Genomic DNA, 24,411 nt, shown 5'->3' with positions numbered 1-24,411 from the left:
AGGCTGTGGGACCCGGCAGGGTGGTGACTCTCTGGGCTCAGTGTCCCCAGCTGCAGAGAGAAGGGACTTCTTGAAGCCCACCCCACTAGCTTCCTGGGCTTCCATCCTTGGGGTTGGAGTGGGGGACAGGGGAGCTGGAATCGAGGCTCCATCTCCTCTGAGCAGGGCACGAGGAAGGAGGCTGAGCTGGCAGAGAGCTGTGGGGACAGGGTCTGCTGGGTCCTGACCAGAGGAGCTGCCTGGGGACATGGGATGGGCCACATGACCCCTCAGGGCCCCTCCCAACACCCAAATCCCACCCCATCCCCAGGCTGAATCATCTCACGTATGTGGAGATTTTCCCTGGGCTGGGATCTTTGAGCTCTTTGTGTAAATTTAGGCAGCCAGAGGCTCCCAGGGTGTATGTGTGTGTGGTGTATGTATGTGTGTGCCTGTGTGTGTATCTGTGTGTGGTTGGGGTGTCTTTGGGGACCCCAGGGAGGCCGGTTGGGAGACTTTCTGGAGGAGGAGGCAGCGCCCATGGGGAGGGGTGGGCTGTGGTGGTCCCAAGGCTGTGGGGACCAAAGGGAGGTTGGTGTGTAGGGGAATGGGGCTGGCTAGGCAGGGTGGGGAGCCAGTCGCCACCCTCAGCAGCCCCTCTCGCCCCTCAGATACCCCAGATCAGCTACGCCTCCACAGCGCCAGACCTGAGTGACAACAGCCGCTACGACTTCTTCTCCCGCGTGGTGCCCTCGGACACGTACCAGGCCCAGGCCATGGTGGACATCGTCCGTGCCCTCAAGTGGAACTATGTGTCCACGGTGGCCTCGGAGGGCAGCTATGGTGAGAGCGGTGTGGAGGCCTTCATCCAGAAGTCCCGTGAGGACGGTGAGTCAAACGCCTGGCCGCAGAGTCATGCCAGGCTCGGGGGTGTCCCGGCACAGTGACTGACCCACCAGGAGCTCCCAGCCGGGGCCTGATACAGGCTCTGACTGCCTGGCTGTTGCCAGGTGGGCCTCGGCCTCTTCTTTGAGCACTGTGGTTTGGTCCATGGCCTCACTGGGCTCTGGGTGACTCCGGTCAATGGCGACTGTGAGGCCTTTGCAGACGTGGGTGTGCAGATGAGGGGACTGTTGACCTCCCTGGTGCGGGAGCCTGCGGGGCGGCCGCTCTCCTCACAGCAGAGGAAGGGATGGGGTGGGGACGAGGGGCCTTGTTTAGAGGGCTGTCAGGGACTCAGGTGATGGGCGGACAGCCAGGCAGGCTCTCAGAGGAATGAGGAATTTGGAGCCCCTAAAATTGACCTGTCTGTGGTGAGGGTGAGGGTGGAGGGCCGCGGGTGGTCTGTGCTGGTTTGGGCATCAGTGAAGAAGGTGTCCCTGTGGGTGGGGTTTGAGGAACTCTGGCAAGTATTTATTCTCCTCGAGGTCTCCCCCTCGTACCCTGATGCCACCTTCCCCCATTAAGCTTGCTGAATTGCCTTAAATTGCTGTCCTCAGATGCTCTGTGATAAAGCTTTCAGGTGTCCCCAGCGATAAGTGGCTGAGCGATAACAAGGGTTATCCCCTTGGCAGGTGACTCCCACCTAGCAGGGCCCGGGAGCAGGCCCCTGGCTGGGTCTGTGCTGCTGCTGGTGCCCTGAGAGGGCTGGCTGCATGGGCTGCAGCTGTGGGCATCTTGGGGCAGCAGGCAGCCCTAGGCTGGGGGCCTCCACCTGGGCTGGGGTGAGCCAAGAGGGGACAGCTCCTGGGGAGCTGTGGGGCTGAAGGATGGTGCCTGTGACTTCCTCGGGGCCCTGTTGTGTGTGGGGGAAGTGGGGAGGCCCTTCTCCCTCCTGGCAGACCCACCTCCTGCAGAGAGGGCCCGTCTGCCCTGCCCCTGGTCTCTCCCAAGGCCCTGCCTCTACACAGCTCACCAGTGCCCGAGACCTTGGGTGATGGCGTCTGTATATTTATACCCTCATGGCCTCAGGACTCTAATTGCTTTTCCTAAGGACTACAGAGTGTCCAGAGGCTGCCGTTGGTAACACCCCGTGGGCATAATCCTGCTATAAATCTCGGATAAACCCCTTTAATTGTACAGCTGAAGCTGCTTGGGTGCCTCCACCTGGTGTAGGGGGCAGTGGGGCGGCGGGAAGTGGGGCAGCACTGACTGATGGCTGAGGCTCCAGGCTACTCCCCACTCCTGCAGCCTGGCAGAGCAAAAGGAAGCAGAGGTGAACAGGACTCCACTCCCAGCTCCAGATGGGCTGGCAATAGCACCTGGGAACCCTGGCGGACAGTGTCAGAGCCTCCGAGCCCCAGAGCCCAGCCCCTCCCTTGGGCCACCCACATGTCCTTTCCTCCTTTGCTCAGACCCAAGACCTGGGCACCTACCTCTGGACAGCACCTCCCACTCTGCTCTGCTGGCTCCTTTCCTCCTCTGTGGCTTCAACTCTTCCCCAAACCAACCTCCTACCTTTTCTGTTTAATGCATGACCTCTGCAGGATTTAGGGGCAAAGGTATAGGATGGGGGAAGGGATCAAGGCCTGAGTCTCCGTGTTCAGTCGTGTTCAGTCCCTGCCCTGAGGGACCTCAAAGCCACCCCCAGTGCTCATGCAGGCCTCCCTCTGTGCCCAGCACCTGCTGTCCTGGGCAGTCCTTCCTGCCCTATGAGGTAGATGCTGCCTCATCCCCATTTTGCAGGAGAGGAAGTGCAGGCACAGAGAGGCTGAATAATAGCTAGCACCAGGCCACACAGCAAGTAAGAGGTGGAGAAGGGATTTGAACCCAGGATGGCTGGCTCCGGAACTAGAGGTCTCACCTGTTTCTGTACTCTTGTCTTCTCTGTCTTCTGTCATTTGCGTGCTCACTGAGACCCACAAGGGCCAGCCCCTGTGCAAGTGCTAGGGTATGACAGGGACACACAGGCACACCCATGTACACACAGCCTGGAGGGACAGGAGAGGCACGGGATGGGGGTGGGGTCTGGGCATTGTGTTTTGGCTGAAGGTAAGCCTATTGTTTAATTTTTTTTTTTTTAACATCTAATCAAGTATTGGGCGGTTATAAAAAATAAAGTCTACTCAAGATTTTTTAAAAGGACTTCATGATCTAGAAAAATAAAATTTGCCATTATGCAAGGGCCTCCAGCTCGGGGCACTCCTGTCCTGGCAGAGGCGCCCCTCACAATACCTGCCACACCCCATGCACCATCTGTACGTCCCTGAGGGCCTGGCTTCCTGCTTGGCTGGGCCTCCCACGTCCCCAAACTTCCAAGGCCACCCCATGCCAGTGTGCAACATCCTACGGGGGCCTGGCCAGGGCAGTTCAGGCAGCTAGGTCTCGTCGCGCAACCCAATAAATGAAATTTGATTTGGAGGAACATCTTTTAGTGGGTGAAAAGAAAAGAAGAGAGAGAGAGAGAGCTGCACTCCAGCTGGCCAAATTGAAATCAGAATTGAGCAGCCAGTAGAAAGAGGCCGCTGTACCTTGTAGCCTAATCCCTGTGAAAGATTAAAGATGTCTTTGGCCGTATATTGTATTGATTCGTACTCTGAAGTATAAATCATCTGTGAGTTGCTCAGAGGAGCACCAGGGAGGGGAGTGGCGGGGAGGGCATGCTGGCCAGGCTGGGATGCATGTTGGAAGTGTGGTGAGTGAGTCCTGGGTGCCAACTGTGTGCTGGTCTCTGGGTCCTTCAGAGGAGCATGACTATGCCCATTTTATAGATGGGGAAATGGAGGCCAGAGGGGGTGGGTCACTTTCCCAAGGCCACAGAGCTAGAACATGGAGGAACTGGGATGGGAATCTGGCTCTGTCCTGCAGGTGGGGAGCCTGTAGGTGGCACCTGGAGTGGCCCAATACTGACTGGGCCACTGGCACCAGGCCTAAAGGAAGCCCTGGCACTGGCATTCCCTACTCCCACCCTTGTCTACACATGCTCTGGGCAATCCTGTGGCCCTTGACTGAGCCCTGCCTGGGCCAGACACCCCCTATGACTATTACAGATCCTGGTAATAACCATGTGGCTAGGTGAAACACCCGTGGGCTAGGTGTTTTTTTTCCCATTTTGCAGATGGGAGAACTGAGCCTCAGAGAAGTGATGTGGCTTGCCTAGGGTCACACAGCCAGGTGTCAGAGCAGGACTTGGAGCTAGGGCTGTCAGACCAGGTACTCTACCTATACACCCTGTCTCCTCCAGCTTGCATTGCAGAAGCGGCGGCAGGTGCTTAAGAGGTCAGGCTCCTTCGGGCAGACCTGTGCCCTGGCTCGGATGCTGATTGGCTGTGCGGTCTTGGGAAAATCATTTCGTCTTTCTGGGCTCAGTTTCTTATCTGTGAAATGGGAATAAAGCAGGGTACAAGAGTAAAATGTGCGGTCGGGTACGGTGGCTCACACCTGTAATCCCAGCACTTTGGGAGGCCGAGGCAGGCGGATCACGAGGTCAGGAGTTCGAGACCAGCTTGGCCAACATGGTGAAACGCCGTCTCTACTAAAAATACAAAAATTAGCTGGGAGTGGTGGCACGAGCCTGTAATCCCAAGCTACTTGGGAGGCTGAGGCAGGAGAATCGCTTGAACCTGGGAGGTGGAGGTTGCAGTGAGCTGAGATTGTGCCATTGCACTCCAACCTGGGTGACAGAGCAAGAATCTGTCTTAAAAAAAAAAGGAGTGAAACGTGCTCCTGGCACATGCAGGCGGGAGCTCAGGAATGTGCACTGGAGGGTTTGTCAGGGTCTGGCTGCCTGGGTCCCAGCCCTACCTGGGGCCTGGCTAGTCCTGGGGCGGCCTGGGAAGTGCTGGGCCCCGTGCTGTGCCGTAAATGGAGATACAGGTGTGTCCAGGGATGGGGCTAGAGACAAAACTACAGGAGCCCAGGCTAGCCTGGTTCTTAGGGGATGGCTGGTCTGGTCGGGAGAGGGCAGCAAGGTGAACTCCAAAGGCAGCTAGGCCAGGACGTGTGTGTGTGTGTGTGTGTGTGTGTGTGTGTGTGTGTGTGTGTGTAGGGGTGCATGTCTGGGAAGTTCTGGTCATGTGACTGGTAGGCCTGCCTTGGTGGGGATATCTGTAGACTGGGCCTGTGTGTGTGTGTGTGTGGGGGGGGGGTTGTGTGTGTGTGTGCGGGCACGTGTGGACCTTCTGGCTGCAGCCAGGACTCCTTCCTCCCTGTCAAGGCTGAGGCTGCACCAGGGAAAGGCAAGGAGGCTGCCCTTCCCTCCCGGGCTCCTCTGCAGCATCACCAGGGCTGGATTAGACATGCAGAGCAGGCCTCGCCTGGGCTCTGGAGATAATGCCAGTGAGTCACTGAGGAGGGAGAAAGGCAGGCGGTGGCAAGCGGGTGGCACAGACGTGGGCACAGATGTGGTAGGCTTTTTTTTTTTTGAGACGGAGTCTCGCTCTGTCACCCAGGCTGGAGTGCAGTGGCGTGATCTCAGCTCACTGCAACCTCCACCTCCCGGATTCAAACGATTCTCCTGCCTCAGCCTCCCAAGTAGCTGGGACTACAGGCATGCACCACCATGCCTGGCTAATTTTTGTATATTTAGTAGAGACGGGGTTTCACAATGTTGGCCCGGTTGGTCTCGAATCCCTGACTTCAGGTGATCCACCCGCCTTGGCCTCCCAAAGTGCTGGGATTACAGGTGTGAGCCACCGTGCCTGGCCTTTTTTTTTTTGGAGATTGGGTCTCACTCTCTTGCCCAGGCTGGAGTGCAGTAGTACAATCACAGCTCATTGGAGCCTCAACCTCTCAGGCTCAAGCAATCCTCCTGCCTCAGCCTCCCGAGTAGCTGGAACCACAGGCATATACCACCATGCTCGGCTAATTTTGTTTTCATTTTTTGTAGGGATGGGGTCTCACCATGTTGCCCGGGCTGGCCTCAAACTTCTGGGCTCAAGTGATGCTCCCACTTTGGTCTCCCAAATTGCTGGGATTATAGGCATGAACCACTGCACCTGGCCCAGGCCTGTTTTAAGTGCTTTGTACATATTACCTCATTTAGCTCTCAAGACAGCTCCATTATACCAATGGCTAAACAGAGGCTCAGAGAGGTTAAGTAACTCCCATGAGGCCACACAGCTAGGAAGTGGCAGGGGCAGGATTTGAATCCTGCAGATACTCTCCCCAGCCACTGAACTTACCCTCTGTGGTGCATGGGGCAGGAAGTCCTATCCACGGGGTCACCCGAGAGTTTGTCTCTAGTCCTCTCAGGTAAGTGCATCTAGCATGTCTGGGTACATCTGTGCCTCAAGGGTGGAAACAAGATGGCCTCTCTGAGTGTGGCAGGAAGGAGTGTGGGGGGCTTGGCCTGCTCCTTGGAGGATGTCTCGTTCCTTGAACAGCAGGAAATTCTGAGGCCCTACCTCTTGGCTGTGTTGCTGTGCCCTCCATTGATATTCCAGAGATGCGGGTGAGTCAAGCTGTTGCTAGATCTGACCTCCTGCTCCGACTCCCAGGGCTGAGCATCAGACTTGCATGTAGATGGCCTCTGTCAGCACAGTGGCATGGCATGGCTGGCAGTCCGCTGAGGAGACAGTGCTTGGGCAGCGGGAGGCCCAGGCTGGGCAGCTCCTCATCCAGTGGGCTGTGAGACTCTCGGCATGTGGCGTCCCTGGCTGTAAATGGAGCACCCCATCTACAGAGGCTCCACGGGGATGAGATGGAGATCTGTACAGCCAGAGCCAAGGGGGCTGGCCCCACTCACATTAAGGGTGCCTGTTCCGCTGCCTCTCCTCACTCTCTGGCCTTGCCTCCTTCCGCGCCTCTCCCTCACTCTTGCCACAGCAGCTATCTTGCAGCTCCTCAAATGTTCCAGGCACCAGCTCGCCTCAGGGCCTTTGCATGGGCTGGTCCTCCTGTGGGAAAGCTTCTCCTGCATGTCCACGCGGCCCACATTCTTGGTGTCTTCAGGTGTCTTCTCGGATGTCTCCCTTCAGAGAGGCCTCTGACCAGCCTATCTGAAACAGCCCCTGCCTCCGTCCTACTCTCCAGTCCCCGTACTCTGCTCTGTTTTTCTTTATAGCACCAGACTAATACATTTTTATTTGTTTGTATATGGTCCACCAAGGCAGAGATTTTAATCTGTTTTGTTCTCCGCTGCATCTCCAGCATCTAACACAGCCCTGGCACATAGTAGTTGCTCAATAAATGTTTGTTGAATGAATGGTTAATTGCAAAATCCAGCCCCCAACTACTCACTTCTTCTTTAGCTCTCTTCCCACCCCTAGACCTGAGAGGTTGCTCTCTCAGCCTACAGAGGGGCAAACTGAGGCTGACGGGGTGTAGGCATTGGGGGTGAGGCCAGGCTACCCTGGGACCTCCACCTCCTGCCCTACTGAGCTCCCTGGCTGTTCCCCTTCCTCTCTCTACTGACTCACTGAGGACAGAAATCCATTCCTGGAGGCATAAGGTAGGGAGCAGGAACTTGGGGCCTGTCAGCAGCTGCGTCAGGTGAACTGTGGGGTGCGCCTGCTGTCATTCCTCACTGCTGGCCTTGGGTGCTTCATCCTGCAGTGCTGCTGCCCTGGGGGACAGGAAGGGAAAGAGGCTCAGTCCTCCACCAGCTTGAGTCTCCAGTTGGCTGGGACTTCCTAGATTTATTTCGCCCCTGTGCTGTGCCCCCTGCCCTCCTTTGCACATAGAGGGCCTCAGCATAGCATATGACTCTGTAGAGTGAAGTGTGAGTGAACAGACGACCAGCCCTGTTCCCTGGGCATGTTCCCAGCCCCAGCGTGAGACAGAGACAGGCTGCAGGCCCTGCTCTCAGGCCCTTTTGGTGGGCATGAGAGGAGCCATGCACAGCCAGCCCTAGCACCTACCCTGCACACAGTAGGTGCTCAGCAGAGCCCGCCTGAATAAGTAAAAAAAGGGATGTGGTGATGTGTCCATTGAAGTGAAGACACAAATCCCAGGACTGCGGGGGCTCCAGCCTAGCCAGGCTGGGCAGGCAAGCAGGGCTTGGAGGAGGTGTATTTGGACAAGAGGAGGAAGGAAAGGGCACGCCAGGTGGGAGAACAGTAGGAACAAAAGCCTGGAGGTGTGAATGAACAGGCAGATGGAAGTGATGAGAGGCCTGGGTTGGAGCTCCTGTGGCCGTGGGGTGGGGAGCCATGTGAGGTGGGGCCGAGGAGAGTTTCTTTTAGGCCAATGCCGCATGTTGAAATGTTTTGGCACTTGGGGTCGTGCTGGGGTCGCGCTGGCTTGGCTGACCATCTCCACTTGTCGTGCCTAACTTGCTCAGGGCCCTGAGGGGTCCCCTTGCCATTGAGGCTCAGAGCCAAGGCCCCTCCTCCCTGCAGGTGCCCCTCACCTGCCCTGTCCCAAACAGAGCTGTGCTCCTTGGTGGAGCAGGCGGGGGTGGAGTTTTTCCCCCCAGGCTCCCTGGGAAGCCCCTTCAGGTGGGCTACAGCACCTGCTGACCCTTCCCTCTGCCCCTGCCCCACTGATGGCTCCTGAGGCCAGGGAGGGACAGGACCCCACCTAGCTCTGTGCCCCCTGCCCTCCCTCGCACATAGCAGGGCCTCAGCACACGCTGCAGAGTGAAGAGTGAGTGAGCAGATGACCAGCCCTCTTCCCTGGGCTTCCTCCTCTCACCTGTGATGGGAGTGGGTACAGCAGCCCGCCTCTGAGGTCCAGCTGGCACGGACAGGCTGCATCCTCGCCCTCCATGGCCTTGGCTCTAGGCATCCTTCATGAGAGCAAAGACCTGTTCCCCACAATTTGGACCCATCCTGAAGACACCCTCAGACACCCACTGAAAACTACTTGTTTAGAATGTGTCTCTCAGAGGAGTGCTGGAAAGGAAGCGTCTGGCAAGGCCTAAAGGAGTGGATGTCAGGGGTGACCCCTCAGGGCTTGGCGTTTCGGTTCAGGAATGATTGGGGCCAATTGCATGGTGGCAGTGCCTGGAGCATGCAACCCTCCCACCTCATCAGATGACCCATGGTTGAAATGAGCAGGGAGCGGGGGTTTGAGGTGGGTAGAAGCAGGCAGGGGTGCTGCCGCTGGCTTTAGCTTGTATCCAAGTATCAGGTGACTTTTAGCAGCTTCAAAGGGGGAGGCCTCTGGACTGTTCCACCAGCTGCCTCCTGGGACCCAGGGACCCTGCGGCCCAAGGCTGAGCACTCTGCCCTCTGACGTTGTGTTTTCCCAGGACGCAGGGGAGTGGGCCCCACCCTGCAGCCAGAACCTCCCATTCTAACCCATCAACCAGGGCTTTCTAGACCCAAGACCCATCTTGCCTTCCGCTGCCCTTGTATGCCACCTGTCACTCTGCTGCGGGTGGAAATTAAGTGGACCTGGCACGTGTGCCCCCTGCCAAGCCACGAGACCCACCACGCGCCAGCTGGGTCTCCTTGCCAGGGCTTGGAGATTGGCAAGGTGTTGGTGTTAATGTGACTGCTCATGATTGCCAGGTCAGTCTCTGTTCTGTTGTGAAGATGAACCACACGCTTGTTTGGTGCGCCTCCAGGACTGTGCCTGTCTGCTTGGATTCCTCTGCCATTCTGACCTGTGCAGGGCCTGACACCTCTGCATTTTGTAAGTCCCCAGGTTGGTGTCGCCGGGCCTGCTGCTTTTCTTTCAGTGCGGCCACTTTTCCTGGCTCCCTCTGCCTGATGCGCTCGTCCAGACGGGGACATGCTCCCGTCTGCATTCGCCTCTAAGCTTGATGGGAATGACAGGAGGAAAACGTCAGATGCTGAGCCCTTTTTGCTCTGAATTTGCATCTCTTCCCTCCTGACAGGAAGCAACATTTTCTTTCACAGCCTCCTTTGTGGAATGTGTTTGAAGATTCCTTTGGGGTTTGAAAAAATTCCCTTTGCTGGTGGCAGCCCCTTTGTGGCTTTGGCGTTCTGAATCCGGTCCTTTTCCCCAGTGATGCAGGAGAATAGAGTGGCCAAGAGCCCAGACACTGGGGCAGACGGCCTGGCTTCAAATCTGGCTCTGCCATCATGAGTTGTGCTGCCCTGAACAGTTACCGAGGGGCCCTGTGCCTCAGTTTCCACCTTTGTCAAACAGGGATAGTAATAGTCCTTCACTTACAGCTTGTTGTGAGGTTAAGTGCGTGAATACCTATACGGCGCTTGCCGGGTGGGCCGGGCACTGCACCGAGCACTGGTGCTCTCAAAGGCATTAGTTGTTTTCCTTCTTAACCAGAGAATAGGAGCAGGGCAGGGGGCCCTGGGCTGGGAGGCGGGCTGACTTCTGGTCCTGGCTCTTGTCCCTGGGCGGCTGTGTGACATCAGGCTGGTAACCTTCCCTCTCTGAGCCTCAGCTTTATTGACAGCATGCAGCCAACACATCAGGGGACCTCTGAGTCCCCCACGACACAGGTCTTCACATCCCTCACTGACTTCTCGTGGCTTTCCTGTCTCACTTTGCCACATGGAGGGTCAAGCACCACAGTTGGTCTCTGGCTTCCTGTGTGTCTTGTTCTTGGGCCCAGTGGGGAGCCCACAGAGTAGCTACTTCCACAGCGGTCTGCCCCCTAACTTCTCTGGCCTCTGTTTATTTATTTATTTATTTATTTTGATGTATTTGACAAATCTCTAAACTGGAATCCCATTTCTTCAAGCTCATTTTCTTCTGTTCTTTCTTTCTCCTCCTTACTGAGCCTCTTCACTCAGAGCACACAGGGATCTTTCCCCCAGGCTCCCATTGGACAGGGATCTGTCCCGCAGGCTCCCATTGGACAGGGATCTGTCCCGCAGGCTCATTGGACAGGGATCTGTCCCGCAGGCTCCCATTGGACAGGGATCTGTCCCGCAGGCTCCCATTGGACAGGGATCCTTCCAGTTTCTTCCCTTGGCTAAAGGGCAAGTGGTGAAGCCTGCGGCCCTGCTCACCCCAGCTCGGGTTTGGGCCTTGACCTTCAGGAAGGCGTCTTCACCTGTTTGCTGACCCTGGACTTCTGCCTGCTTTCCTGGCTGGGGTGGGGTTCCTGGCACTCCAAGTCCCCCACTCTGAGCTCCTTGGGGATGTGGCTGAGATAAGCCCCAGCTGCCTTTTTCTCTGCATCCCTGGAGGGACGCTGTGAACCCACCGTTTCCTTCCTTGTCTCACATTCACCACCCAGCGCTTCCCACCTCAGGCCTACATGGGCCCACCAAGTGCCCTGGGGCGGGGATGTCCAGCAGCTTGCGTCCCACTCTCAGCCCCACCCTCTACCACTGTGTGGCCGTACATGATTCACTTCTCCCTGAGCCTCCGGTTTTTCATTTCTAAGACCAAAAAGGGACTGTGTGCCTTCCTCAGTGAGCTCATGTATGTGGGCACGAATGGTGCATGCGGACATTTCTGCCTTGATATTCCATGTTCCCCAACCTGGTCCCTCTTCCTTCTTCCCGGAGCCCTTGAGCCTGAACAGACTCGGCCTCCCATGCCAGCCACACAGCCAGCCTGGCCTGGCCTGTGTACAGAACCCTGAGACTCCTTGTGTGTAATACACACATTTTGAGGCCATGTTCATGAACTGTCATGACAGATGCTGCTCCCTGGCCCCAGCCTCAGCCCCTGCACAGAAGTCCTGAGCATTGTCCCCACTTTAGAGGAGGTGACTGCAGCCCAGGGTGCCCAGGAGCTTGCCTGGGCCCTCCCAGCTGGTCAGGGCAGAGCTGGGCTTTGTAGCCAGTTCTGCATGACTCCGAAACTGGCCCTTGCTCTGGAGCTCGAAGGTGGGAAGACTGAGTCCTCCTTTTAAGTGGGGAATTTGGTTCCCTTCATCAGGCCTTCCCCAGGGAAGCATTGGTGGGCTTGTCAGATGGGCAGGCCTCAGAAGGCCCTGCCCCACAGAGGCCAGCAGTTCTAGGGCTAGGGAGGAAAGAGGTAGGGATGGGGGCAGGGTAATCTCAAAGGGTCCCTGGTTTCGCCACCTGGTCTGAGGCTTGGAAGACCTTGGCATGGTAAGTGTTGTGTGTGTGTGTGTGTGTGTATGTATGTGTATGTGTGTGTGTATGTGTGTGTGTGTGTGCGAGAGAGAGAGAGAGAAGAGAGAAGTGGATCAGGATCCCTCAAGTCACGTGTGACTCCTGCGTGACCAAGTATGAGCTGTGAGGGCCCCTTTCTGAAAGTGGTCTGGGAGGGCTGAATCCCCTGGCAGCCACTCCTCTGGTGCTGGCTCCCCTCATGCTTCTGGGACTTTCAGGGACTCAGCAGGTGGGACCCGGGTCTCCCAATCCCACAGACTTGCCCCAGGGGTATGGCTGGTGAGGAGGGGCATGGCCATTTTTTTCCTTCTGCCCTCCAGCCTTTGCATCCCTTTCCTCCACAGTAATTCATTCATCTGCAGAATGAATATTTATTGAGCACTGACTATGTGCCAGGCATTGGACCAGGACACTGGGGTACGGCCGTGGACTAAGCAGATGAAGCTCCTGGCCTTGTGGGGCTCACACTTGGGGAAAGGGCAGGAGGAGCTTCCAGTGAATAAGCAAACACATCACTGTATAATTATAATTTGAGATATCAGCTGTGAAAGATGCTGCTCTGAAGAGGAACAAAGCAGTGTAAGTGGACAGAGAGGGGCAAGTAGGGGAGACTCTTCCCTGCAAGGTTGACGGCCTTTCAGTCCTCACCCTGGCTTTCTGCAGGGGTGACTTTTGGCAGATCCCCAGCTGCAGCGAGGGCATTAGCCAGGTGGAGATCTGTGGGAAGAGGGCCCCAGGCAAGGGAACTGGCATGTGCAAAGGCCCTGAGGTGGTGCCTGCCCGGCATTTGGAGAATAACCAGGAGGCAGGGGCAGAATGAGTGAGGCAGGGAGACATACAGCCGGAGGAGGGCAAATTGCATGGGGCCCTGGGGGTGCCTGTGGGGACTTTGGCTTTTGTTCTGGGTGAGCTGGGAGCCATTGGAGGGTCAGGAGCAGAGGAGGGTCGTGATCCCTCTGGCTGTTGTGCAGGGAATAGAGTGGGGCCCTGGGCCAGTGTGGAGGCCACTGTAGTCCAGGCAAGAGGTAACAATGGCCTGGACCAAGGGTGGGGGTGGTGAGAAGGGACAGATTTGGGGTTTATTTGAAGTCTGGGCCCACCGGCCTTGCTTCTGGGTTGCCTGTGGCCAGAGGGCTGGAGGATGAGGGGTTGCCGGGCCAGGCACGGCACTCCTGGCTTCAATACCATGGACGGTGAGTCTGCCCCAAGGTCAGCTGCTCTGGGAAGTCCTGGTTGGCTCCAGCCCAACCAAGGGCCCCTTTCTGGGCAAGTCTTATGGATGCTGAATGGGGCCTCATCTGTGAAGTGCAGTCTCTTCCCCTTGGTTTTGTTACCAGTTTCTTTTTTAGCTATATACATGTTTATTTCTGGGCACTGCTGCAAATTCTTTTTGGGACAAGGCAGGTCTGAATGCAACGATGAAGCTGGGACGAGAGGTTTGAAGCAGTTGTCTCCAAAAATCTCTTGTGTCTCTGGCTAAACTGTTGTTGCAGGGATGGGAAGGCCAGGCAGGAGTGGGGGAAGGGAGGCTGCCTTGAGGAGCAGTGATGGGAGAGACCTCCAGGGGAGGTGGTCCTATCTCAGGGTGGTGGGAGGGTGTCCTGGCTGCGTGCCTCCCTTCTGAGAGTAAGGAGGGGCAGCCTTCCCGAAAGAGCAGCAGGTGACGTGAGGCGGGTGGGCTGGCCCTGGCAGAGAGCGCTTTCCCTGGCCTGCTGGACTTGCCTTGTGTCCATGGATGAGCCACTGTTCCTCACTGGCTCTTGGTTTCTCCACCTGTAGTATGGGGACAACTGTATTCCGACTTTGCTGGTTATTGTAAGAATTACAGAGATAGGAATTAGCCAACAGAAATGCCTAGTGAGAGCTGGAGGGAGTGAGGGGCTGCCTCTGAGGCCTCAGACCCGGGGGTGCGCCTGGGCCTCTCCCAGCTTCTCGTTGTAACTGTCCTTTCCTCTCTCCCTCACTTACATGCTGCATTATATCTGTGCCCCATTTTGCGGTAGACAGAATGATCATATGGATATTCTATGCAAATTCTGCTTTTTAATGAGCCAGAAGGAAAGCTAACGACTCTTGCAGACATCTTGGGGCCCCAGGGAGGCCTTGGGATATGGGGAGGAGAGGAAGCAGGACAAAGTGACAAGTAAGAGGAGAGGAGGGAGGGAGGGCGGAGAGTGAACAGAGGGCCACGCAGTAGGGGCTGCGGAGGGGTGCGGGACAGGGGACAGTGGAGGCCCTGTGACCATCTCCCCGAGCCTCCATGCCCACCCCATTTCACAGGTAGGAAACAGGCTGAGAGAGCAGAGGCCACTTGTCAGGTCAACCCAGAAGGCAGGAAGCAGAGAGGAGGGTGAGATAGAAAGGTGGAGGTGGGGAAGAAGATGGGGTGGAGGGAGGGAAGGTGCAGACCGCAGCACTGGGCTCTGGCTGGTGGGGCTTGGTTTCCTTATCTGTAAAATGGTCATCATACCTAGGACCTGGGTGGACTGGAAGGAGCTCAGGAGACAACATGTAGAAAGGTTACTCTACTGGGAGTGCTGTGTGAACATGAGGGGCTGTGCAATGATCGAAGAGAGTGTATTTGGGGGGAGACAGAGAAGAAGCAGAAGGTGGGCAGGAGAGAGTAGGAGAAGACAGGAAGCGCAGAGGAACAGGAGCTGGAGATGGGTCCAGGAGCCTTCCGGACAATAGGTCAAGTGTTAATTAATTAACCACCTAGCATGTTCATTCATTTGTTCATTCTTTCATCCCTATTGTTGGCTTCATAGATGGATGTCAGCTCCACGAGGGCAGGCTTATCTGTCCTATTCCAGGCTGTACCCACAGAATCTAGGACAGCTCCTGGCACTGGAGGTTGCTGAGTCAGTGACAGTGACTGCTCTGTGCCTGGCAGTGTGTGGATCCAGGGCCCAGCAGTGGCCACTGCTGGAGTCAGAGGCTGGTGGGCACAGAGGCATCTATTCCAGTAACTTTCATTCACTGTGCTAAGTGCAGTGATTGAGACATTGAGATTGTTATAGGCGCCCAGGGGAGGAGGAGCTTGGAGATACCCATAAAGGCTTCCTGGAGGAGGAGGCCCGAGCTGAATCCTTAAGAACAGATGGAGCTGACTTGAAGAAAAGAGTCTGGGAAGGTGAATCAGACATCAAAGGCAGAGCAAAGAGTCTGACTAAAGGCTCTGATGTATGTTGGAAATCGCAGGTGCTGTTAGAGTTGGGGGTGGGAGAGGAGGCTGGGGGTGGATGAAGTCAGTCCTGCAGGGCCTCAGGACAGGGCTGAGGATTGGACTTGGCCCTGAGGGAGGTGAGAGCCACTGAAGGTGTGAGGGATGGGAGTGACCAGGTGGGACTAGAGTTTTGGTGGAAAGTTGTAAGGGCCAGGCTGGGCAGGCTGAGGTTTGTATGGCAGGTGTGGGGCTGTGGTCTGGAAAGATGGTGTCGACAGGAGTGGAGGTGCGCCGTGAATTAGGGCCTGAGGGGTCAGCCGGCTGCTACCAGGTGCGGCTGGACCTGCCCCAGGGACGCTGAGCTATCTGGGGCTCCCGAGCCAGCCTGAGAGGGGCCTGGGCAGAATGTGTGAGAGCAGCATGTGCTGGTCAGCCTCGGGCAAATCCTGGCCCCTCTCTGGTTTAGATCAGAAAGGAGCTTTCAACTCTGGACAGCTGCACCCTACCTCTGGGGACATGTGGGACATGTGGGGAAATATGTGGGGCACTTTGGATTATCACAATGACTTGAGCGTCTAGTCCCTTGCACTGTAACATGGGACAGTCCCACACTGTGAAAAGCTGTCCCACTCCAAATGTCTGTTGAGAAAAACTTGCAGAGGCTACCCACCCCTCCCCCAGCTCTAGCTCCAGCATACAGGAAGAGGCCCTGCCCCTTGCCCTTGCTCCCCAAGGCTCTCCTGACCCTACTCAAGGCTGCTCCCAGGATCCAAGCCTGGAATCCCCTTTCCCTCCCTACCTGGTTCCTGTCTTCCACCCCCCATGTCCCCCATCTAGCCAAGCAAGCCCCCAAGCTTTGAGGCTCCAAGCCTTTTCCCAACAATGCTAAGAGCCTGGGGAAGTTTTTTGGGGTGGGGTGGGGACTTCTTCAGCTCAAGGCTCACATCTGGGCCCTGGGCCCCAGCCCCCAGCATCTGTCCATCAGCTTCGCCAACCTGAGTCCCCACAGCCCTGTGTCTCAAGAAGGCCTCTCCTGCTGCCCTGGGTGAGGCTGGTCCCTGCTGCCATGCTCACTTTGGGAAGGCATCCCGTTACCACCCCCTCCACCAAGGCCGGCTGATGGAGCTCTCACATCCACCTTCTTGGTCCCTCCTCCCCCGTGTGGGCCAGCAGCCCCATTTTCCAGCTGAGGAAGCTTGGTGGAGTGAGGGGATCGTCTGGTTATATCCAGTGCTGGGGCTTGACCCAGCCCCCCGATTTTCTGTATTTCTTGCTGTTCTGCCACCAAAAGGAGTGGCCTGCGGGAGCCAGAGCTGGGCTCTTTGCCACCCCTTCTTCCTGGCCTGGCCTGAAGAGGAGGGGCAAGGGCTAGCTCAGGAGAAGGGTCCAGGGGGACTTCATTACCCAACGCCTACTTGTGGCGGTGGGGTGGGTGGGAGGGGGCACCGAGCCTGCCGCTGGCAGGGAGACATGCTTGGCCTGCCTGGATAATTACATCTCAGCATTTCATTTTGCTTTTCAGTTTCCACTTCCAAGGGATGTGGGCTCCTAAATATTTCATCCCAGCCTGCACTGTCTGTTCTTCTTTGGGCAAGCCACATGCCCAGCTGCTGGCCTCTAACCCTGGCCAGGCCCAACTGCTGGCCTGACTGTGCCTCGGCTCCTGCCATGGAGTGGAGCTGACGAGGTCATCTTCCCCATGCCTCTCTCTGCCCCAACACAGGGTCTCTGCCACTAGCCCAGCGCTGGCCCCCATTCCCAGGGTATCTGGAGTGAATAGGCTGGGGAGACAACATTGTCAGAAACTAGGTTCATTTCCGCTATCGTCGGTTGAGCATGGAAACGGGGTGGTTAGAAATGGGAAAGACACAGTCTGCCCTTGAAGCCGCTCATGGGCTGATGGAGGAAACCAACAATAATAGTATAATAATAATAAACACTTCCTGAGCACTAATGTGCCAGGAACTGTTCTAAGCACCTTATGTATATTAACTTGCTTATTCTTCACACTTTGTTATGTGGAGATAAGGCTCAGAGAGATTAAGGAACTTGTCCAAAGTCACACAGCTAAGAAGTGGCAGAGCTGGGATTTGAACCTGAAGCAGGCCAGTTCCAAAACTGACCTCAGCACAAAGTGGAGGATGGCAAGTGCCAGTGGAAAGGAGCAGATGGGCACGATGAGCTCCCACTGCAGGGAAGGGCTGGGATATTTCATGGGGGAAGAGGCAGAGAAGTGGGGCCCTAGGGCTGGATGGGATTGGGCAGATAGAGACGTGAGAAGGGCATTTCTGGCAGAGGGACCAGCACTGGGAAAGGTCTAGGGGGGAACGTTCTGGCTGAGTTGGAGAAAGTGGTCCTGCTGTGGTAGAGGTGAAGTGAGGCGGAGGAGAGGACTGGAAAGCGATATATGACCTCCTCCACCAGGGTGTCACTGGAGTTGGGGAAGGTGGGAAGAAACTTGGGGGCCTTGTCCTGTGAGTGGCTCCTCCAGTATCCTCAGCCACACTCCACAGTGTCCCGGCCTTGACCGTGGCCTGAGGCGGGGACAGAGCCATGCAGTCAGGCTGAGGGCCCTGCTCGCCACAGCCCCACCGCACTGCCCGCGGGTCAGACCAGGGCATGACCTCGGTAGGGACCCTGTCCCACACTCAGCAGTCTTGGGTCTGGCTCCTGGTTGGCCTCTGACTGCTGTGCAAGCCTTGAGCAGACTCCCTTCCCTTCATGAACTGAACCCAAGAAATGGGTGGGATTCCCTCATCAGTGAATGCTGGGCACAGCCACTGAGGGTGGGGGACAGTAGGGCCTGGGTGGGTTGACCTGGGGTAGGGACCTCTGGGGGGCTTTTGGTGGGGGCCAGGAACCAGCCATCTCTTTGTGTCCTGCCCCATCCAGGCCCCTCCTGCCACCATCTGCCTCCAAACACCATGGCTTCCCTTTTCTATTATTTTTCCGCCTTTCTCGCTTCAAAGGTGTTTTGCCTAAGTGGGTTTGTGTTGAGATATTAAGTCGATCACTCAGCAAATTTCCCTCTGCTAAGAGCCTAGCGCCATGAATAATGCAGCTGTGAGCCACACTGCCTGCGCTGCCCAGCGGCCTCCTCTCCTGGCAAGGGACGGCAGGGCTCAGCTCTGCGCCACACTGCCTGCGCTGCCCAGCAGCCTCCTCTCCTGGCAGGGGACGGCAGGGCTCAGCTCTGCGCCACACTGCCTGTGCTGCCCAGCAGCCTCCTCTCCTGGCGGGGGACGGCAGGGCTCAGCTCTGCGCCACACTGCCTGCGCCGCCCAGCGGCCTCCTCTCCTGGTGGGGGACGGCAGGGCTCAGCTCTGAGCCACACTGCCTGCGCTGCCCAGCAGCCTCCTGGTAGGGGGTGGAAGGGCTCAGCTCTGAGATGTTGAGCCTCACAGCTGCCCTGGCAGGTCCTCCAAGGCCTGCATCCTCCTCCACACCCCAAAATATCCCCTAGGGGCTGACCCTGTCCACAGGCAATCCGCTCTAATCCTCACCGCAACCCTGCTATGTCTCGGGGACAGGGTTCATACCATCCCATTTCACAGATGGGGAAATGGAGGGTTGGAGAGTGGGCAATGTGGCTTTCATCACGAAGCAGTAGGTGGTTGAGATGGGACATGCCCCTGTCTGTGCCCAGACTCTGCTTCCTCATGTCATACTAGTCTGGCTCTTGTATGTCTGTGTCCCCCTCTTCTGCCCCATCGGCGCCCCTGCACCTCGAGATCCAGCCCCGTTCTCCTGGCAGGGGAAGGGATGGGCAGGAATGGAGAGCCTGGTGGCAGAGGTGGGGTTTCAGAGGCAAGAGGAGGGCTTTGCCTTAATGTGCTGGCCACAGAGCCGCTCCATGAATAGCCGTGCCATCCCCTCCGTCCAGTTGCTGGACCATAGGCCCCTCCATGGTCACCCCAGCCAGTGAGGACCAGGCCAAGGGAGGAGGTGCTAATGGTGCTGAGGTGTGGCTGGGCCCCCAAGCAGCGTGAGGGGTGTGAGCTTCTGCCAGCCCCTGGTGCATGCTAGGGCCTCGCAGGGCCTCCGTGGGAAAGGATTCAGGCTAATTGAGGCATTCACTGGGGAGACTCAGCAAGGAGGCGTTTCTCAGTTAAGAAGAGATGGGCTGGAGGGGTGCTTTGTTCACGTGCGGTGACTGTGTGAGAGCCGCCAGGCAGTGTGAGGGTGGGGGTGTGGACGCTTCACGGTGGGCACCGCCTGCTTGTGCTTAATGGAGCAGGGTTGGCCATGGTCAGGCAGGCTTGTTATATGTGACTGTCCAGGGTTACCTGTGTCTGTGTGTGGTGTATCTGTGACTCTGTGTGTGGTTATGTGTATTTGTGTGTGGTGCGTATCTGACTGTGTATGGTGATGTGTGGATGTGTTTCCGTGTGTGGTATGATGTGTGTGTGTGTGTGGTGTGTATGTGACTGTGTGTGTATCTGTGTGTAGTGATGTGTGTGTATGGTGTTATCTGTGTGGGGGTGTGAATCTGGTGAAGTGTGAGTGTGTGTCTGTGAGTGGTGTGTATCTGTGTGGTGATGTGTGGATGTGTGTGTGGTATCTGTGTGGTGACGTGTGTGTGGTATCTGTGTGGTGACGTGTGTGTGGTGTGTATCCGATGATGTGTGTGTGGTATCTGTGTGGTGACGTGCATGTGGTGTGTATATGATGATGCGTGTGTGGTATCTGTGTGGTGAAGTGTGTGTGGTGTGTATCCGATGACGTGTGTGTGGTATCTGTGTGGTGACGTGCATGTGGTGTGTATCTGATGATGTGTGTGTGTCTGTGTGGTGATGTGTGGGTGTGTGTTGTGCATCTGTGTGGTGATGTGTGGTGGTGTGAGTGTGTGTGGTATGTAGCTGTGTGGTGATGTGGGTGTGTGTCTGTGTGGCGATGTGTGTGTGTGGTGTGTGTGTGGTGATGTGTGTGCATGTGTTTGTGTGGGGTGTGTATCTGTGTGGTGATTTGTGGGTTTGTACCTGTGTGGTGGTGTGTGGTGATTGTGTGTGTGTGTGGTATGTATCTGTGTGGTGATGTGTGGGTGTGTGTGGTGTGTATCTGTGTGGTGCATGGTGTGTATCTGTGTGGTGATGTATGGGGGTGTGTGTGGTGTGTATCTGTGTGGTGATGTGTGTGTCTGTGTGGTGTGTGGTGATTATGTGTCTGTGGTGTGTATCTGTGTGGTGATGTGTGGGTGTGTGTGGGTGGTGTATATTTGTATGGTAATGTGTGGCGATGTGTGTGTGGTGTGTATCTGTATGGTGATGTGTGTGTGGTGTGTATCTATGTGGTGATGTATGTGTGTGTGTGTGGTGTGTATCTGTGGTGATGTGTGTGTGTGTGTGTGGTCTGTATCTGTGTGATATGTGTGTGTGTTGTGTATCTGTGTGGTGATGTGTGAGTCTGTGTGTGGGGTATCTATGTGGTGATGTGTGTGTGTGGCATGTATTTGGTGATGTGTGTTTGTGTGATGTGTGGGTGTTTGTGTAATGTGTATTTCTGTGGTGGTGTGTGGGTGTGTGTCTGTGTGGTGATGTGTGGGGGTGTGTGTGTGGTGTGTATCTGTGTGGTGATGTGTGTGTGTGGTGTGTATCTGTATGGTCATGTGTGTGGTGTGTATCTGTGTGGTGATGTGTGTGTGTGGTGTGTATCTGTGTGGTGATTGTGTGTGGTGTGTATCTGTGTGATGTGTGCGTGTGGTATGTATCTGTGTGGTGATGCGTGTGTGTGGTGTGTATCTGTGTGGTGATGTGTGTGTGGTATCTGTGTGATGATGTGTGGGTGTGCATCTGTGTGGTGATTGTGTGGTGTGTATCTGTGGTGATGTGTGGTTGTGTGTGGTGTGTATATGTGTGGTGATGTGTTTGGGTCTGTGTGTGGTGTGTATCTGTGTGGTGTGTGGTGATTGTGTGGGTGTGGTGTGTATATCTGTGGTGATATGTGTGTGTGGTGCATATCTGTATGGTGATGTGTGTGTGTGTGTGTGTGGTGTGTATCTATGTGGTGATGTGTGTGTGTGTGTGTGGTGTGTATCTATGTGGTGATGTGTGTGTGTGGTCTGTATCTGTGTGATATGTGTGTGTGTTGTGTATCTGTGTGGTGATGTGTGAGTCTGTGTGTGGGGTATCTATGTGGTGATGTGTGTGTGTGGTTTGTATCTGTGTGATGTGTTTGGGTGTGTATCTGTATGGTGGTATGTGTGTGGCGTGTGGTGAGTGTGTGTGTGCTGTGTATCTGTGTGGTGATGTAAGGGTGTGTGTGTGTGTGCTGTGTATCTGTGTGGTGATGTAAGGATGTGTGTGTGGTGTGCATCCATGTGGTGATGTGTGTGTGGTGTGTATCTGTGTGATGTGTGTGTGGTGTGTATCTGTGTGATGTGTGGTGATCATGTGTCTGTGTGTGCTGTGTATCTGTGTGATGTGTGTGTGTGGTGTGCATCTGTGTGGTTTGTGGTGATTGTGTGTCTGTGTGTGGTGTGTATCTGTGTGGTGATGTATGGGTGTGTGTGGTGTGTATCTGTGTGGTGATGTGTGTCTATGTGTGGTGTGTATCTGTGGTGGGTGGTGATTGTGTGTCTGTGTGTGGTATCTGTGGTGATGTATGGGTGTGTGTGTGGCATGTATCTGTGGTGATAGGTGTGTGTGTCTGTGTGTGGTGTGTATTTTTGTGGTGATGTGTGGGAGTGTGTGGTGTGTATCTGTGTGGTGATATGTGTGTGTCTGTGTGTGCTGTGTATCCGTGTGGTGTGTGGTGATTGTGTGTCTGTGTGTGCTGTGTAGCTGTGTGTTGATGTATGGTTGTGTGTGTGGTTTGTATCTGTGTGGTGCTGTCTGTGTGTGGTGTGTATCTGTGTGGTGAGTGGTGATTGTGTGTCTATGTGTGCTGTATATCTGTGTGGTGATGTATGGTTGTGTGTGGTTTATATCTGTGTGGTGATGTGTGTACATGGTGTGTATCTGTGTGGTGTGTGGTGATTGTGTGTGGTGTGCATCTGTGTGCTGATGAATGGGTGTGTGTGGTGTGTATCTGTGTGGTGATGTATGGGTGTGTGTGGTATGTATCTGTGTGGTGATGTGTGTCTGTGTGGTGTGTATCTGTGGTGGGTGGTGATTGTGTGTCTTTGTGTGGTATCTGTGGTGATGTATGGGTGTGTGTGTGGCGTGTATCTGTGGTGGTGTGTGTGTCTGTGGTGTGTATTTTTGTGATGTGTGGGAGTGTGTGTGTGGTGTGTATCTGTGTGGTGATGTGTGTGTCTGTGTGTGGTGTGTATCTGTGTGGTGTGTGGTGATTGTGTGTCTGTGTGTGCTGTGTATCTGTGTGGTGATATGTGTGTGTCTGTGTGTGGTGTGTATCTGTGTGGTGTGTGGTGATTGTGTGTCTGTGTGTGCTGTGTATCTGTGTGGTGATGTGTGTGTCTGTGTGTGGTGTGTATCTGTGTGGTGGGTGGTGATTGTGTGTGTGTGGTATCTGTGGTGACGTATGGGTGTGTGTGGCATGTATCTGTGGTGATGTGTGTGTGTCTGTGTGTGGTGTGTATTTTTGTGGTTATGTGTGGGAGTGTGTGTGTGGTGTGTATCTGTGTGGTGATATGTGTGTGTCTGTGTGTGCTGTGTATCTGGTGGGTAGTGATTGTGTGTCTGTGTGTGTTGTGTATCTGTGTGGTGATGTGTGTATCTGTGTGTGGCGTGTATCTGTGTAGTGGTGTGTGTGTCTGTGTATGGTATCTGTGTGGTGATGTGTGTGTGTGGTGTGTATCTGTGTAGTGGTGTGTGTGTCTGTATGGTATCTGTGTGGTGATGTGTGTGTGTGGTGTGTATCTGTGTGGTGTGTGATGATTGTGTATCTGTGTGATGATGTAAGGGCGTGTGTGCGGTATGTATCTGTGGTGATGTGTGTGTCTGTGTGTGGTGTGTAGTGTAGTCATGTGTAGGGGTGTGTGGTGTGTATCTGTGTGGTGATGTGTGTGTGGCATGTATCTGTGTGGTGATTATGTGTGTGTGGTGTGTATCTGTGTGGCGATGTGTGTTTGCGTGTGTGTGTGGTCGTGTGTGTGGTGTGTATTTGTGTGGTAATGTGTGTGTGTGGTGTGTATCTGTGGTGATATGTGTATGTGGCATGTATCTGTGTGGTGATGTGTGTGTCTGTGTGTGGTGTGTATTTGTGTGGTGATGTTTGGGGGTGTGTCTTCGGTGTGTATCTGTGTGGTGTGTATCTGTGTGGTGTGTATCTGTGTGGTGTGTGGGGGTGTGGTGTGTATCTGTGTGGTGATATGTGTGTGTGGTGTGTATCTGTGTGATGTGTGGGGGTGTGGTGTGTATCTGTGGTGATGTGTGTGTGGTATGTATCTGTGTGGTGATGTGTGTGTGTGTGGTGATGTGTGGGGGTGTGTTTGTGGTGTGTATCTCTGTGGTGTGTGTGTGGTGTGTATCTGTGTGTTGTGTGTGTGTCTGTGGTGTGTATGTGTGTGGTGTGTATGTGGTGGTGTGTGTGGTGTGTATGTGGTGATGTGTGTGTTTGTGGTGTGTATCTCTGTGGTGTGTATATGTGTGGTGTGTATGTGGTGATGTGTGTGTGTGGTGTGTATCTATGTGGTGATATGTGTGTGCTTGTGGTGTGTATCTCTGTGGTGTGTGTGTGTGGTCTGTATCTGTGTGGTGATGTGTGTGTGTGTGGTGTTTATCTGTGTGATGTGTGTATGGTGTGTATCTGTGTGGTGATGTGTATGTGTGGTGTGTATGTGTGTGGTGATGTGTGTGTGTTTGTGGTGTGTATCTCTGGTGATGTGTGTGTGTGTGGTGTGTATCTGTGTGGTGATGTGTGTGTCTGTGTGGTGTTTATCCGTGTGATGTGTGTGGTGTGTATCTGTGTGGTGATGTGTGTGTGGTGTGTTTATCTGTGTGATGTGTGTATGGTGTGTATCTGTGTGGTGATGTGTGGGTATGTGTGGTGTGTATGTGTGTGGTGATGTATGTGTGTTTGTGGTGTGTATCTCTGTGGTGATATGTGTGTGTGTGGTGTGTATCTGTGTGGTGATGTGTGTGTCTGTGTGGTGTTTATCCGTGTGATGTGTGTGGTGTGTATCTGTGTGATGTGTGTGTGTGGTGTGGTGTTTATCTGTGTGATGTGTGTGTGTGGTGTGTATCTCTGTGGTGATGTGTGTGTGTGGTGTGTATGTCTGTGGTGATGTGTGTGTATGTGTGTGGTGATGTGTGGGTATGTGTGGTGTGTATCTGTGTGGTGATGTATAGGTGTGTGTCTGTGTGTGGCTAGGGGTTGTCTGAAGTTATAATTGGATGCAAATATGTGTGAGGTTGGGGATTTACATGACTTGCGTGCCCGGGTTTGTGGGTGTGTATGTGG

At 55.0% G+C, this 24,411-nt stretch overlaps 1 protein-coding gene across 5 annotated transcripts in view; it reads left to right on the top strand.

Moving 5' to 3' along the window:
* The window catches only part of GRM4 (glutamate metabotropic receptor 4), a 126,250-nt gene that overhangs the window by 50,005 nt on the left and 51,834 nt on the right, over positions 1–24,411 (top strand). For all 5 annotated transcript variants that reach the window (XR_010157983.1, XM_063812902.1, XM_016955267.4 and 2 more), the window contains one exon: positions 651–867. Coding sequence is in view for 4 of the 5 variants with exons in the window: in XM_063812902.1 (XP_063668972.1) it covers positions 651–867 (217 nt within the window). In the remaining variant the exon portion in view is untranslated. The remainder of the gene's footprint in view (positions 1–650; positions 868–24,411) is intronic.

Source organism: Pan troglodytes, chromosome 5, assembly GCF_028858775.2.
Source record: "Pan troglodytes isolate AG18354 chromosome 5, NHGRI_mPanTro3-v2.0_pri, whole genome shotgun sequence".
Taxonomy (NCBI): Eukaryota; Metazoa; Chordata; class Mammalia; order Primates; family Hominidae; genus Pan; species Pan troglodytes.
The sequence above is the reverse complement of the archived record's forward strand: the minus strand, read 5'-3'. Positions and strand labels throughout refer to the sequence as shown.